The 15,482-nt window shown below is 43.5% G+C and overlaps 1 protein-coding gene across 9 annotated transcripts in view; it reads left to right on the forward strand.

The window, feature by feature from the left end:
• PITPNM2 (phosphatidylinositol transfer protein membrane associated 2) overlaps positions 1-15,482 on the forward strand; it is a 176,416-nt gene that overhangs the window by 103,849 nt on the left and 57,085 nt on the right. For all 9 annotated transcript variants that reach the window (XM_081893196.1, XM_081893195.1, XM_081893198.1 and 6 more), the window contains 4 exons: positions 667-788; positions 3,882-4,115; positions 5,088-5,414; positions 11,821-11,916. In XM_081893196.1, coding sequence (XP_081749322.1) covers positions 667-788; positions 3,882-4,115; positions 5,088-5,414; positions 11,821-11,916 — 779 coding nt within the window. The remainder of the gene's footprint in view (positions 1-666; positions 789-3,881; positions 4,116-5,087; positions 5,415-11,820; positions 11,917-15,482) is intronic.

Raw genomic sequence — 15,482 nt, forward strand, 5'->3', positions numbered from 1 at the left:
GTACCAGCTCCTGCCCACCTTGCAGTTCAAAAGCACATCAAGTGCAAGTAGATAAATAGATGCTGCTCTGGCGGGAAGGTAAACGGTGTTTCTATGCGCTGCTGTGATTTGCCAGAAGTGGCTTAGTAATGCAGGCCACGTGAGCTGGAAGCTGTCAGCGGACAAACGCCGGCTCCCTCGGCCTATGGAGTGAGATGGGCGCGCAACCCCAGAATCTTCCATGACTGGACCTAATGGTTGGCGTATCTTTACCTTTAACCTTCAAAAGACAGGTTCTAAATACTTCAAGCAACTAACAAAATTGTGGTTGAAGAGATGGCATGCAAAGGCACTGCTGCCTGTGGCAAATTTAGGTGACTCCTTTGCAACTTCTTTTGACGGCTCTCATGTCCAGAAGAGGAAACAGTTGTATCTCAGAGTCAGCATTTGCAGGGCAGCAAGACTGACTCTTTTTTTGCCAAGTTAGCGAATGCTGGATGTTCATCTTATGAAAACTAAGATGCTAATGAAATCTATGCTACACTATAAGTCATTGAGGCTCCCCCGCCCCCACTCTCTTCTGGAAGAAAAGCACCTGTATTTATGTGGGTGTTCAAATTATTTTTTGAAGCACTTTGGTGTGAAGAAGCTTTAGGTTAAGCTTCCCTGATGCTATTTCTTTCTCAGGTATACATGCCCATTTGTGGAGAAATTCTCTATTGATATTGAAACCTATTACATATCTGACTCAGGAGAGCAAGCCAATGTCTTCAACCTTTCCCCTGCAGAGAAAAGGCAGACCATTCTTGGTGAGTATTTTATTCCTACTCCCAATCTTTCATTCTGCCTAACAGTTGCTTGTTTGTCCATGTAAACAACTATAGTGTTAATTATTTGTATGGTGAGCCCTTTATATGTTTGAAGATGGCTATCTCCTCTCAGTCTCTCCTTTTCCAGACTCAGAATACCCAACTCCCTCAACCATTCCTCATAAGACTTGCTTTTCAGACCCTTTATCATCTCGGTTGCCCTCCTCTACACATGGTCCAGCTCATCAATATTCTTCTTAAATTGTGGCTCCCAGAACTGGACACAGGACTCCAGGTGTGGTCTGAGCAAGGCAGAATAGGGTGGGAGTATGACTTCCGTTGAATGGGATGCTGGAATTCTGTTGATGCAGCCTAGAATAGCATTAGCTTTTTTTGCTGCTGCATCACACTCTTGACTCATGTTAAGTGTGTGATCTACTAAGACCCCTGGATCCTTTTCATATGGACTACTGATAAGCCAGGTGTTTTAAATTTGTGCAGCTGATTCTTCCTGACTAAATGACCTTAATTTTGTCCCTATTGAAATACATTTTGTTAGTGTGGGCCCAGTTCTCCAGTCTATTAAGGAGAAGCTCATCTTGAATTCTGTCTTCTGTTGCATTAGCTACTCCTCCCAGTTTGGCGTCATCTGCAAAATTGATGAGCATTCCCTCAATTCCTTCATATAAGTTGTTTATTTTTAAAAAAAGAAATGAACAGCAATGGGCCTAGGATGGAACCCTGCAGTTTTTATGTGTTTGACTCATGAAGTTCTATTTTTATATGGAATATATGGATAAAATGCAAAAGAATACTTTCCAAAAATGTGTTTATTAGGATAAATAGCATTAAAATGCTGAAGAATTTGGATTGGTGGGGAGTGCTCAGGAGGGCCAGGGACAGAGGTCAAGGAACTTCATTCATCCCCTAAGCCTGAGGTTTCTCATCCCTAGATTGAGCAATTGTTTAACTCAGTGCAGGGCATATTATAGTGCCAATGTGCATGCAAAAAGCAAGCTGCTGCCCTGAGGGGCATACACATCAAATTCTACAGTGGAAAGTTGGGAGATAGATGGAAATGCCGAGAGAGAGGATGAGGTGACTGGGAATAACCATGTTTGTCACCATCTGAATGTTAATGTGCCCCCATTCTGGACATTCACTGTGTGCCACCCATACATATCAAAGCCATATTCCTCATTAGTAGGTGACAAAGGTACCATTCTTGAGTGTCAGAACACAGATATGGGAACTAGGGAATATGCACTTCATCTCTGGGCTCTTTCTTAAGGATTGCATTCTGGACCACCAAGAAAATAGAGTGAAGCTGGTGTTTGTTCCTGGGCCTCAAACACATGGTGCGTGAGTGTGCCGGTGACAGCAGATATCTTAATTAGTTTTGGCTGCAGTCTCTGCCACACCAAGACCAGAACTTGCTGGCTGAGGCAGAGAGGAAGCACAGGGTCTGGTGATGTCAGTGAACTGCTTTGACTTGTCCAGCGTCAATATTTGGGAGGGCTGGTGCTTTTGCTTGGAGACTTGTAAATCCTCCTGGCACCGCTGAACTGTATCTCAATCTTTAAAGCATTCCTGCATATAATCAGGCAAAAGCTTGCTTTGGGGGATAGTGTTTGAACAGCCAGTACTCACCCAAATATCATTCCCTCTGTTTCCAAAGTTCTGAAGTGAGTGTGGAGCCTCACCATCCACACAGAGGCAGGCTTCAGGGAAGCCCAAGATTATGGCAAAGGCGAGTCTCTGGAGGCAACTTATTGACTGCATCTCCTTGTAAAGAACACCTGATTAGCACTAGTGTAGCAATAACACCTCAATCGTCCGTGCACAGTTGATGGTGATGGATGTGTCATTCGGAACCCACAGACCAGTTAATTCTCTGAGAAAATTAACTGAAATGCTGAGACGTTTTTCAACCTGAATTTTAAATGTACCCCTGACACCAGTTTCTGCATAAAGGTTTATTTAAGAGGATAGTTAATTAGTTCTACTACATTTGTATGAAACCTCTTCCCTTTGTTTAAGTGTTTGTTAAATAACTCTCAAGGCTTAAAAAGGCAGAAAATGTGAGCTGCAGGAAGACTGTGGTGGAGCATTAGCAAACAAAACAGTGTGTCTGCACTGTCTGTGGGGCTGCCAGCTGCTTTGTGTCTAATGCAGAAAATTTAGATGCTTCCCTTCCTTCTGTTAAATCATCCTCCCCTGACCATTGGCTGTGATGGCTGGGACTGATGGGAATTGGAGTCTAGTAATAGCTGAAGGACCAAGGGTTCTCCACACCTACAGTAAATAATAAGGTCATATTCACACTGTACATTTAAGGTACTTTTATACCACTTTAACAGTCATTACTTCCCACAAGGAAGCAGCTCCCAAGCTGTTCTATACAACCTTCACCAACCCGATGCCTTCCAGATGTTTTGGACTCCAGCTCTCACCAGCCCCAACCAGCATGCTCAAAGGTCAGGAACAACATCTGGAGAGCACCAAGTTGGGGACAGCTGATGTAGCCAATACTACAGTAGATGGATCAATAGTCTGACTAAGGCAGCTTCTGATATTTCTAAACCCTAAATTTCAACCTGCTGTTAATGTCCTACAAGTCCTGACCTATATGAATGATTCTTGGTGCACATGAGCAACAACATGTTGTTTTCGGTCTGTTTGACCTTCATACTGTAGAAACTTGTGGAACTCCAGTTTAAATCGTCTGTATTCTACAACCACATAAGAAAATGGTCAATTGATATTGATGTAGCCAATTTGTTTGTTCTATGATTTAAACCTCTGAGACATAGCATTTTTCAGAAGAGATGTTGTGGTCAAATCGTACAGAGAATTCTCTGATTGCCTGCTTCACACACACACACACACACACACACACATCTGGAGTAAAGTTTCTCTTTGAGACTTCTTCAGAGAAAGGAAACGCCAGCCTCTGACTCACTTGTGTAAAGTGTTTAAATACCAGTTGTTTAAGTCTAAACAGTTATCAAAACAAAACAAAGCTTTGATGAAATTATGTTTAGAGTTCCATGCACTTCAATGTTTTTGTTTAAACTACTTTTCTGGACTTAGATCCCATTGATATTGTTAAAGATCCCATCCCTCCACACGAATACAAATCAGAAGAAGATCCAAAGCTATATAAATCAGTGAAGACCACAAGGGGTCCTCTGTCAGAAGACTGGATCAAAGAGCACAAGAACAACCCTGGGAGATACCCTATGATGTGTGCATACAAGCTGTGCAAGGTGGAATTCAGATATTGGGGGATGCAGTCTAAAATTGAGCGCTTCATTCATGATGTTGGTAAGTTTTTAACTCCTTGAGCTCTGCTCAGCATATTTGCTCCTGGCTCAGCCATTAAGAGGCTGACATTATGGAAGAATCTTGAAAACCTGCCTGAGGCTGATGGGAATTGAACTCAATTTGGAGGGCCACTGTGTTTGTTGTCCCTGGGCTCACCCATAGACCACACCTTCCTACCAAAGGCTTGTGTTAGGAGGGTGCTGGCAGGGCTTGGCCCCGGAGCCAGACCAGAGCTAAGCCCAAGAACAAAGTTCCAGTTAAATCTGCATGAACTCGTTCAGGGCATGATCTGAAGGCACATGACATGGCAGCCTTATGGAAACTAAGTAGTTTCTGGTCATTGCTTGGATGGGAGAATGCAAGGACTGGCCAAATACATTTTGTTGCCTGAGATTAAAGATAAGTAGAAACACACACCCATTCCACATACAGCCAGGCTAGCAATTTAACTTTATTTCAACATTGGTGATAAGACACCTTTATCCACCACACCTGAGGGCAGCATCTAGCTTACACATACAAGGCAAGCTCTGGCTTCCAACACATTTCCGCTGCCCCACACACCCCAGCACCCAGCACTGGGAGTGGCCATCTCACTCTGCCTAATGGTAGGGCCAGCCCTGGAGACTGCATTGCAACTTTATGTCCTCAAATACATCAAAGAGTCCTTGCAGAACCCCAGGGGCGGAAAGCCAAGGCTAGAACTCTAGGCCATATGTTGAGCAGAGGTCTAGCTTACAGAATGTTATGGAGGCATTCAAGATTTATTAAGAAAAACATAAACCTTCCTAAGTCCAGAATTCCAGGAGGGGAGATCTGGGTATGTATAGTAATCAGCGTCCAAGTGTAGCACTGAAGCTTTTGTTGATCAACAATGGGTTGAAATGTGGTGATGCCCCCTAATGTGTGTTCTTATTAGCTAGATCAGTGGCTTGCTGAAAATTTTTGTGTCTCCCTGTCTCCAACCCCAAGGCTTGCGGAAGGTGATGGTTCGGGCCCACAGGCAAGCTTGGTGCTGGCAGGATGAATGGTACGGGCTTACCATTGAGGACATCCGGCAGCTGGAAAAGGAGGCACAACTGATGCTGGCGCAGAAGATGGCCCAGTTCAGCTGCAATGAGAGCGAGCTGGAGCAGCACCTTCCCAAAGACCCTCTGGATGAGAATGATACGGAAACAAAGGCCATATCTCCATCCACCGAGGCGGTGGACACTGCTAGCAATATCGGTGAAGCCTTGCCGGGGAGAGTGCTGACCAAGCAGTGGTCGACGTCTTCCAAGTCCTCTTCAAAAAGAGGAGGTGAGTCACACCCACCTGGTTAGTTTCAAAAGGAACAGAGTATGTAGCTGACAACTTCTGAAGGTTGATGTACAGAGTCATAGCGTTTGGTTGTGGCATAAAACTGAAAGAGTGATGCAGTGCAGTGCCACAGCACCTGCTTGTGTGTTGTGGTGGGTGGGGTGCTAGAAGCTGTCACACTCCAGCCTCTATCCACCACCAAAATGAGCCGAGGGCCACCACTGACTAGTTCCCTCTCTGTAAGGTGTTAATGGCTGGTTTCCTGCTAGAGGAAGCATTATGGAATCGTCCTGCCTATTACAGTTCCTTTCCTCCAAATCCCTCAGCATTGATTTGTATGTTCATTTCTGCCTGGTGTGTGCTTTGTTGTGAAACTTGATTGGTTGGAGAACTTCATCGAAAAATTCAGATAAGTTCAAATTATGTAGAATGGCTGTGTTTCAGTTTTCATATTGTTTGGAAAGTACAGATTTGATAAATTTGGCTTTAAATGAGAACTGAATCAGTTTCTTCCAATCACTAATTCCTAGCCATTCACCCCCTCAAATTACTGCAGTTTGTTGGGAAGCAATTGACTACCGACCCTGTTTTCCTTCAGTGGAGATATGCTTTATATAGTGACCCTGGAAGAGATAGGATTTGATCCCACAATTCCAAGATCCAAGCCCAGCTCTGATGAAACCAGTAGGCCATGCTCTCCAAAGTATACCTGCTTCTGAAGACCCAGATAGGACATTTGCTTTAACCAAGTCTGGGTTTATCCCAACCCAAAACGAACATTCTTGCATTCCTGATGTGGTCTTCAAACAGTGAATGGAAGACGTTTCCATGTGGACATGCCACAGAAATAGCCCTTGTAGAGCATAGCAGGCATTCCTGAGAGAGTTTCCTTTTAGTTCAGTAGAAGCTGATTCTATTCTGAAGAAATGTTATACTCCCTGACTGACATCAGTATGAATTCTTTATAGGTTTACAACCTAGAGGTGTTTCGTTCCTTTGAAAAGCTATAGGCCAAGAAAATGTTCCAGCGGGTCAGGTTCCCTTCCTTGTTGGTGTTCTTTTCCAGCCATCCTTCATTGTGAGACAGTAGTGGATTTGCCCCCCTCCCCCATATGGACTGTATAATAGAGCTATCATGGTCTATAGTGTACAGTTGGTTCTTTTGCCTGTCTGCTAAAGATCTGGTCAAACAAATCTTTTAAACACTGCAAAAACACATACCGTATGAAGCAGAAGTATAACAGGGTGAGTGTCCAGACTGGACAATCATGGCACTGAATCAAGGGTAGGGAACCTGTGGCCCTCCAGATGTTATTGGACACCGGTTCTCATTAGTCACAGATCAGAATGCAGGAAAAAATAATTCAGGAAGAATTTAAAGCTGATCCTATAACATCTGCACTTTCTGAAACAATATACAAACTGAAAAACACCTATCCTTCAACATTCACACTGTAATTCCCCAAACAATGTTCAAAAAAGTCATATATTAGAGGACAGTTTTGCATGAAAATGAAGATATTATTTGAAATAACATTCAAATATGAATGTTATTCATTCAACATTCAAATATTAGGGGGAAATTGCTTGCAAAAACATGTCCATTAGTCAGAATTGCATATAAAAATGTGTTTATTAGGAGGGTTTTGGACTAAAATGCTGAGGAATTTTTATGAGGAATTTTAAAAAAAAAGAATTTGCAAATTGTAGAGAACTGGATTTGAGACTGTGAAAATGAGACACCGAGAAAACCAAAATGTACAGATCCTTAGTCCCAGCCATCATGGCCAATGGTGAGGGATGATAACCTAACAATATCTGGAGGGTCACAAGTTTCTCATACTTGCTCTGTAGCTATCACTTTTTGAAACCACCAGTCTTTTTTCCACCACTAGAACACAGAGGAATCCAGATATGCCAAGTGCTTCTTTTAGGGTTGCTTTGTTTTGTCAGCCAAAGTCAATTTGTTTGTCTAAAGAAGTGTCCCTGGTTAGTCAGGCAACTGACATTAATGTTTTCAAGCTTATTTTGCATTCCAGTACTTATAAAAACTGTAGGTGGCAAGCGCTGTCTTAGAAGGGGCATTCTGTGATATGAGACATAATGGGGAATGCCTCTTCTAAGATGTGATGACCATAAAACTAAAATATACCTCTTATCACAAAGGACATTAGAAGAGCCCTGCTGGATCAGGCCAAGGGCCCATCAAGTCCAGTCCTCCCTTCTCACAGTGTCCAACCAGGTGCCCATGGGAAGACTGAATGCAAGCAGAAACGGAGGGCAACAGCTCTCGGCTTTCTTTAGAACTGCTGTGTTTCCCCCCCTTATGTGCAAATGTATGCAGATTTAATCAATTAATTGATTAACCTACTAATATGATTCATCAGCTAAGATTACTTTAATTGTGTGACAGCCATAGCTTCGTGGCATCAGGGTTTTGTCAGGGCACATTCTCTATCTGGCAAGAGGAGCAGGGTTGTACACTGGAAAGTGTGGGTGATGGGTAGGAGCAATAGAAATGCTTAGTGATTTACTAGGCATGGAAACTTCTGCTGTGGCATGACTGCCTCAAGCGATGTGCTTTTCCTGGACATGTGCTTGTCTAATGTGAAATGCTAGACATAAAACAAGCGGCACTCATCCAAGAGGCTCTGTTATTGCTTGGATCCTTTAATCCCCTGTTTTGGAGCTCTTTGGAATCCAGTGACCATAGCAAAGGTACCGCACCATGTTTATACATTAAGGTGTTTTCAGTATCAAACCTACCGCCCCCCCAATTTTCTCTCCAAGGATTATAAATTAATAAAATGGAGCTCAAACTGCGTTGCAAACCTGGTCTTGCAAGGGAGCATTTCTGTGCTCACTGGAGGGGGAGAAAGAGACAATTTAAAGATGAGATAGGATCCTGAGTCAACTGGAGCCTTCTCCCATTCCAATGTGTGATTGGAATGAATCGTCCCTTAGAGAAGACCATACTAATCTACGGTGGATTTGTGGGGCAACTTTTCTTCCACTGCCTCTTCATATCACCCTGATTTGGAACAAAGAGCTGTTGTTTTGCTCTTAGGATGCTTCTCTGTGCTTAGTTCTAGAATGGGGGGGGGGAGTTATTTGTTCCATTTGTTATTTGTTCCATTCCACTTTTAAAATCAGTTTTAGGTTAGTGCTCCTGATCACAGATCTTTGTGCACCACAGAGGACTGCAATTGCACACAAGGGCCTCTGCACACTCATCTGTGGTGCTGAGTCCAGGAACAACACATTTAAAAAGTGGAGCTCTGGCTCAGCATTTTTGAGAAGCACTGGCTTTGGTACCCAGCGGTCGGTCATTTTCCACAGTTGCATGCATGCAGAAAGCTGCATGGAATCTCATACGCACAGAGCAGGATGTTCACTACAGGACTGTCCTGACAACCCACTCCCAGAAGGCCCAGCGATCCTCCACCTGACTCTTGGCAGAGCTAAGCCATGAGCATATCCAGCACACCCCTCTGCATCGTGGCCTTGTTGCTAGCCAGGCGCCCCCATCAGACTGGATCTGGCTCGTGAGAGAAGCAAATTGCAGTGAGTCAAGTTAGGGAAGCACATCATGAGAGTCTTTTTAAATCTCCTCAGCTTTTTTAGGAGATGGCCACACATTTGCATGCATGACCACCAAGGGAGCTGCTCCTCAAGTTTCCTGCTGATACAGATGAGATGAAAGCGGCTTCTTTTGTCTCCTGCATGAGGGCTCGATCAGTCTTCTGCTGTGTAAGCGAGACCCCTGGTGTAAGCGGGGACCCTTGTCGCACGCACGCCTGTATTATTATCTCTTCTATTTTTAGCAGCTGTTATGCGAGGGCCTTTGACGTCAGTCCAGTGTGGTTTAGCTGTGTGCTGTCAATCACTTGGCTCCCTTATTCCTAAAGGAATGGGGTGGAATAGTCAGGGGTGACAGAGTGAATGCTGAAGCCATAATTAGCTACGCAGTTGATCCAGTGGCGGGGTGGGAGTGTTACAGCAGTGGCCTTTCTACATGACAATTAGTAAAAGTAGAATCCAAAGCCATTGGAACCAGACAGAGGGCCTTCTCGGTAGTGGCGCCTGCACTGTGGAACTCCCTCCCATCAGATGTCAAGGAAATAAGCAGCTATCCTATTTTTAAAAGTCATCTGAAGGCAGCCCTGTTTAGGGAAGTTTTTAATATTTAATGCTGTATTGTTTTTAACACTCGATTGGGAGCCGCCCAGAGTGGCTGGGGAAACTCAGCCAGATGGGCGGGGCAATAATAATAATAATAATAATAATAATAATAATAATAATAATATATTATTACCCAGCACTTTTGGCTGCCTTCTGGTGATACAATAATAAATGGGTTTTTCTTGCTGGTATGTCATTTAACGTGAACCACTACATGTCTTCTGGGTGGATCCATGTGAGTTTAATACGCTAAAAGCTATTTGGCTGCCTTTATTAGATTATATGTGGTTGTAGCATTTAGTGTGGATTCTCTAGTGTCTGTTACCCAGCAATGCCAACCTTCACTATGTGGGGATAAAGGAAAAGGGGAACAAAACCAGGGTTTCCTCAGGGGAGAGCTGAGGTCAGATAAGGGCTCTGGCGAAATGTCCAGCAGCACAATAGCACTGCCATCCTTGGGGCCAAACTCTAAGTGTTATGTCAATAGGGGTGGATGAGAAATTCTGTTTTGCTTGCATTTTAATCAGAAATAATCTAATCTGTACTTCTCGGATCAATATGCAAACCAAAACATAGCTATCGTTCAAAATTTGCTCTTCTCTGAATTTTGCAATGCAGTTCTCCAACCAAATAGTATGTATAAAACTGCAAATATTGGGGGGGGGGTGGATTTAAAATGTTCATATTAGTGCAAATAACATACAGAAATGCTTTATATTAGGTCAAATTGCTTGCAAAAGTGTGTATTGGTCAAAACAGTGTAAAAAAATTTGTACGTTGGGAGAAATTCACATTAAAATGCTGAAGAATTCACAAATTGCTGCAGAGATGTGGAGAATTGAATTTAACTATGGAAGCATCAGAAACTAGGAAAGTGAAACTGAAAGATTTCTCAATATTCCTACAAGCCAGTGCTTGCTTTTTATTTTTATTACTCCTGATGGATTTGGAGTTGGTTTGTTTATTTTGGTGGTGGTTTTTATTGAAAGCTGTCTCAGAGGTAGGCATCAGGAGTAGGAAAAGGAGATGCTAGCCCTTTCCTTCCGTCCATTTGTCCACTCAAAACCACACTCAAGCTGGTTCTGTCCCTGCAGGGAGAAAGTTATAGGGCTCCCACAGAGAGGGTAATTTTGAGTGGACTGACAGCAGAACGCAATTAAGCTTTCTTTAACCACTGGAGCTGCCCACTGCTCTTCTGCTCTTCTGCTCCTGATTGTAGCAGCCAAATTTGCCTTTCCATAAAACAGCTAACTGCCGGGGGGGGGGCACAACTAAGTAGCACCCAAGATGTCAGGGGCAGTGCAAGAGCATGCTCGGTTTGCTTCTTCTGTTTTAATTGGACCACTGGGAATGCTTTGCCTGAGGAGAGTTTCCAAAATCCTGGAGGAGAAACACTCCATGGTGGCCAGTGAGCACTTTTCATGGGTGGCACAAACTGCACAGCAACCCCCACAGAGGTCACTTTAAGTTGCACATGCCTGTTCATCTCTTTTGCATCTCACTGTGTAGAGAAACCACCTTGCCTTTTGCCACTAAAATGTGGTGATTCAAAGAGAGTGCTCTTCACCTGGTTGCATGCCACTACCAACAAACAGCTTGGTTCATAGAGGCAACTGCCACAGAAAGCCATAAAATACGGCCTCAGTCAAGACTCAACAGCTGGAGTTTAAAGTGTAAATACTTTGACATGTGGTCTAACATCAGTCCTAGCATTGCCCTTTCCCTTCTCTCCTTCTGTCTTTTTATTTTTCAATATTCAGTGTGAGGAAGAGTCTTTTGTGACTCAAAAGCTTGCAGATACCATTGTGAATATCTGTTTTCCTGATAAAAGATATTTCTTTTGCAGTCCTTGTGATTTTTGAGAAGAAGATCATGTATAATCAGGCAGCTTCCTTTTTTTAATTGCAAACCTGTAAAACAGAAATGATTTTACACATCCTTCCGATGCTTATAAATAGATAGCTGCTCTTTGGAAACAGCAGCAGAGGCTTGCAGACTGCTGTGGCGTCTCGGCGATGGGTTTTAAAAATCATAAACTATGCAGGACTAAGGGAGGAAAGTTTGATATCACACTGGCATCATTGGGTCTGCTGTGTGCCCCACTTAGGGGACACATTTCCACCAAGACCACCGAAGTGTGCCTCTGCCACAGAGGGCATGATAGGACCTCCCTTGCTTTTTCCTAAGCATCGCTGATTGCACAAATCCATTCTGTTTCTCCTAGCAAGCCCCTCGCGCCATAGCATATCGGAGTGGAGAATGCAGAGCATTGCAAGAGATTCAGACGAGAGCTCCGACGACGAATTCTTTGATGCACACGGTAGGTGGGGCATAGAAAGAGCAGCTGCTAAGCTGTGTTAACGGGTGTGTGAGTGCCATGGTGTATATGTGCAGCCATTTGCATGAGAGAGAAGCTGTCCTTTCTCTGATGAAGCATCGCTCCAGATGGAAGGCCTGGACTTTCCTCACTCCACCCTTTCTATGTTATTGTGGACACTTTTCAGGTTCATCCAGATGCATCTTCTGAGTTTAGACATGCATTTGTTTACTAGCTGAAGTGACCCACTCATCTGCACCCACCCTCCCCACCCCTGGTGGTAAAAATATAGTAAAATGTTTTTTTAATCATTAATAATTTGCTGCCCGTTAATGGTGCCCCAAAGTCTGTTCCCTGAAGTGAGTTCATCTACCATACCTAATGATTTACCATAGCTATGACGTGCTTGCAGCCTATGAAACACTATGTTTCCCTGGAAGTGATAGTGTGGGGAAGGGAGGAAGGAGGATATGCAGCATGACAGACAGACAGACAGACAGACAGACAGACAGACAGACAGACAGACAGAAAAGGTGTGGCTGTAATAAACAGCTTGTCTGCTTCAGTGTAACTTGATGACACCTTGTTGTTGTTGGCTTAGATAGATGACAAGAAATATTATTTTTTAGAGATAGTGTTGTCCGGTACAGTCATTAGACTATTTGGAGCAGGAAGGCATGGATTCAGATCTCCTCAGTTAGGTGGCCTTGGATCAATTGCTGTCTCTCCTCCTTAGCATCACTTTCTTTGTAAAAGTGCCTGAAACAGTGGCTGCTGTACAATAACAGTTAAAAACTATAAGACCCTGCCAGGAAGCTTGCAGTCTGAAAGTGTCAGGCCAAGCATGCCTCTTAGGATTGTCCTAAGGATACAAAAGATAACCCCGTAGATTCCTACTGAAGCTCTTCGGAACAATAAGGGCTGGATCTAGACACATCAAAGAAGCGTTTCAGTAAAATGTGTTGTAAATTTAAACAGGGAAAACAGGTACTGTAGAGAAAAATGGGGCTCCTCATCGCCATCTGATGGTACAATGTTGTATCGCACATACAACGCATATAAATCACAATCTAGTTGAGTCCAAGGTACAGTATAAGTGTAAAAGTGTAAACCAAATGTAGTTCAATAGGTTGGGTTGTTATATAGCTTTCATATTTTGTTGGTTCATATTGACTGAAGGGTTGTTGTTGTTGTTTTACATTCTTTACCTGCTTTTGGATGAAGGTTGTCTCCTTAACACACGTTTTCCCCAAGGGTACTTCCAAACCAGCCCCACTGCCACAAGGTGCAATGATGGCAACCAGCTTAGCTGGCTTTAATAATGGAAATACAGTAGATTGTTTTTATGCTATAAATGTATTTATATTTAAGTTTTTTATGTGTTGTAAGTCACTTGGAGACCTTCAGGTAACAAGCAACTAAAATGTCTTATTATTGTTACTGTTCTTCTTGTTGTTGTTATTATTATTATTATTATTATTCAGAGACAGTGTGTCACTGAATACCAGATGCTGGAGAACAACAGCAGGAGAATGCTGTTGCCTTCATGCCCTGCTTCTAGTCTTTGCAGAGGCATTTGATGGGTCCTTGGGTGAAACAGGTTGCCAGAATGCATGACCCTTTGGTTTGAACCAATAGGACTCCTCTTGTGTTTTTCTGTTCACTGCTCTGCAAGCACTGCATTTGTCTTTGCCCTAAGATGTCCCTGGATGAAGTCCACCAATCTTCTATACTTGAGTATTGAGTGGGATTCTTGAGAGCAGGGAAGTCTTGTTTTTGAGTTTCTACCCTTCAGAACGTCTTGATCATGATACAGCAGGCACATCTCTTGAACTAGCAAAACTGAACCAACGAGAGCCTCTTCAGAGCCTCTTTGGTGAAACCACATATCATTGCTCAATAGCATTCTCATATCGAGACAACTGATTATCCTAATGTTTTGGACTCCCCCATCTCAACCGTTTGGATAAATGTAATTGTAATTTATATTTGCAAGGGAACATTCTATGTTCTAATTGGTCTGGAATACTTCCAGAATGTTCAGATAATCATAGGTTTAGTATAGCATTATAGTGACACAGAGTAACGATCTTATTTCTGTTCTGTCAACCACTTTTTTCACTTGAAAATGCTTTACAGATTTTAACAACCTGATCCCGTGCATATTTACCTGGAAGTCAGCCCTGCTGAATTCAGTGGAACTCCTCAGCAATTGTGCATGGGGTTTTGCTTTTTTAAAAAACATCCCAGGCACTCTTGATAGGTACATTGAAGGAAGCTTTTCAGTTCTATACTAGAGGGAGAAGTGGCATCTGTCCTCTTTGTTGCTGCTCTCAAAAGTAGAGGGGCCCTGTTCTCAATGCATGGGCCATGTTTATTCCCATTTGAGGTGATTTGAGATTGAGATGTTGGAGGAATGTGAGTGACTTGCCTGTGACTGCCCAACATTGAATTGGCTCGGACGTAAGCCTCAGTATTTCTCCAAAAATTGTGAAATAGCTTCATCTGCTCCCTAGCTAATGTAACGTAAACACTGAAAAAGGCTCTCTCCCACCCAGCCTCCCTCTCTTTAACCCAGCTACCCACTCTTCCTCCAACCCCCCCTCCCTGTGGAACCCACTTCCTGGCCAATGGCAGCAGCACCCCAGTCACAGGGAGAAGGAACAAGAGAGGTCTTGCTGAATATAGTTTTGTGGTTTAAAATCCAAACCAGAGAAGAATTCAGGGTTCCTAATGCAGAACTCTTCTTTGAGATGAGCATTACAAGCCGTGGAAATACATGTAACATGCTGAAGGCTGTCTTGTGACTTCTCACACCCTGTATAGAATAAGGCAGTGTTCTTGAACTTTGGTTCCCCCAGTTGCTGTTGGGTTACAACAACCATCATCTCCATCCAGCTTAGCCAATTGTCAGGGATGATGAAAATTGCAGTCCAACAACATCAGGGGACCCAAGGTTGAAGAACAATGGGATATGGATTTGAACATGGTTCCTGCATTCTTCAACATGTCGTTGACATAATAATAGTGCATTTAAAAAAAGGTAAAGGACCCCTGACAGTTAAGTCCAGTCACGAACGACTCTGGGGTTGCGGCGCTCATCTCGCTTTACTGGCCGAGGGAGCCAACGTTTGTCTGCATACAGTTTTTCCGGGCGATGTGGCCAGCATGCCTAAGCCGCTTCTGGCAAAACCAGAGCAGTGCATGGAAATGCCGTTTACCTTCCTGCCAGAGCAGTACCTATTTATCTATTTGCACTTTGACGTGCTTTTGAATTGCTAGGTTGGCAGGAGCTGGGACCGAGCAACAGGAGCTCACCCCGTCACGGGGATTTCAATTGCCGACCTTCCGATCAGCAAGCACTAGGCTCAGTGGTTTAGACCACAGCACCACCTGCTTCCCTAATAGTGCATTAGTGGTAGATTTATACTAGACTGTCTACACATCATTCTGCTTTATTAGTTATTCTGCAAAGTTTCCTCAATTTTATTGCATTATTACTTTTTGGAGGGACACTCTTGCACTATGTGTGGTGTGGGGATGGGATGGGACTGGAACACCTGGGGTAT

Source organism: Podarcis melisellensis, assembly GCF_964234715.1.
Source record: "Podarcis melisellensis genome assembly, chromosome: 16".
Taxonomy (NCBI): Eukaryota; Metazoa; Chordata; class Lepidosauria; order Squamata; family Lacertidae; genus Podarcis; species Podarcis melisellensis.